Raw genomic sequence first — 984 nt, forward strand, 5'->3', positions numbered from 1 at the left:
CCCCAGCCCCAGTACTGGGTCCTGGCATGGCCCCGCTTGGGATGGGGACAGGGACAGGGGTGTCCCCTCCCTGCCTGGGGCGCTCCTGCTTACCCCTCCCATCTGGGGACAAGGACAGGCTGTCTCCACCAACCGTGTGCCCCCGGGACACAGCTGGGGTCCCCCAGCTGCAGCGCCCCCCCCCCAGGACAGGCTGTCCCCCATGGCAGCTCTGGGGCTGGAGCCCCCAGGGTGGGTGCTTGTGCCCCCTGCATCCCCAGGGAGGGCAGTGGCCCCGGTGGGTTGGTTTGGGGTCTGCTCATGTCCCCATGGGCTCCGTGCCTGTGGCGCAGCCGGCTCAGGGCTGGCCCAGCGGAGCCACCAGCTCCTGCCCAACCTGTTCCCAGCAGCCCAACAAGCTCGGGCAGGACCTGCCTGGCCTGGCGGTGCGGGGCTCGTGCCATGGGGCGCTGTGCCCTGGGCAGCGGGAAGGACACGAGCCCCCCATGCTGTGGGTCAGGGTGGCCCATGCAAGTCCATGGTGCCATACGCGCCGTGCTGGCATCCTGGTGAGGCCGTCTGGTGCGTGGGGCTGCTGCGTGGACGCGGTGCCCAGCGGGTGCTGGGCTTGGTTGCCTGTGCCCGGCTGATGGGCTCCGGCCTGTGGCGCAGCCGGCTCAGGGCTGGCCCAGCGGAGCCACCAGCTCCTGCCCAACCTGTTCCCAGCAGCCCAACAAGCTCGGGCAGGACCTGCCTGGCCTGGCGGTGCGGGGCTCGTGCCATGGGGCGCTGTGCCCTGGGCAGCGGGAAGGACACGAGCCCCCCATGCTGTGGGTCAGGGTGGCCCATGCAAGTCCATGGTGCCATACGCGCCGTGCTGGCATCCTGGTGAGGCCGTCTGGTGCGTGGGGCTGCTGCGTGGACGCGGTGCCCAGCGGGTGCTGGGCTTGGTTGCCTGTGCCCGGCTGGGCTGGGCTGGGCTGATGCTGGTGGCTCTGCTCCCAC

The 984-nt window shown here is 71.4% G+C and overlaps 1 protein-coding gene across 1 annotated transcript in view; it reads left to right on the forward strand.

Annotated features, from left to right (window-relative positions):
• Positions 1-308: 308 nt before the first annotated feature.
• The window catches only part of VPS4A (vacuolar protein sorting 4 homolog A), a 13,514-nt gene continuing 12,838 nt past the window's right edge, over positions 309-984 (forward strand). Inside the window, exon 1 of the mRNA XM_035898032.1 lies at positions 309-490. Coding sequence (XP_035753925.1) covers positions 309-490 — 182 coding nt within the window. The remainder of the gene's footprint in view (positions 491-984) is intronic.

This window comes from Egretta garzetta, unplaced genomic scaffold, assembly GCF_000687185.1.
Source record: "Egretta garzetta isolate BGI_Z169 unplaced genomic scaffold, ASM68718v1 scaffold67, whole genome shotgun sequence".
In the NCBI taxonomy this organism is placed as follows: domain Eukaryota; kingdom Metazoa; phylum Chordata; class Aves; order Pelecaniformes; family Ardeidae; genus Egretta; species Egretta garzetta.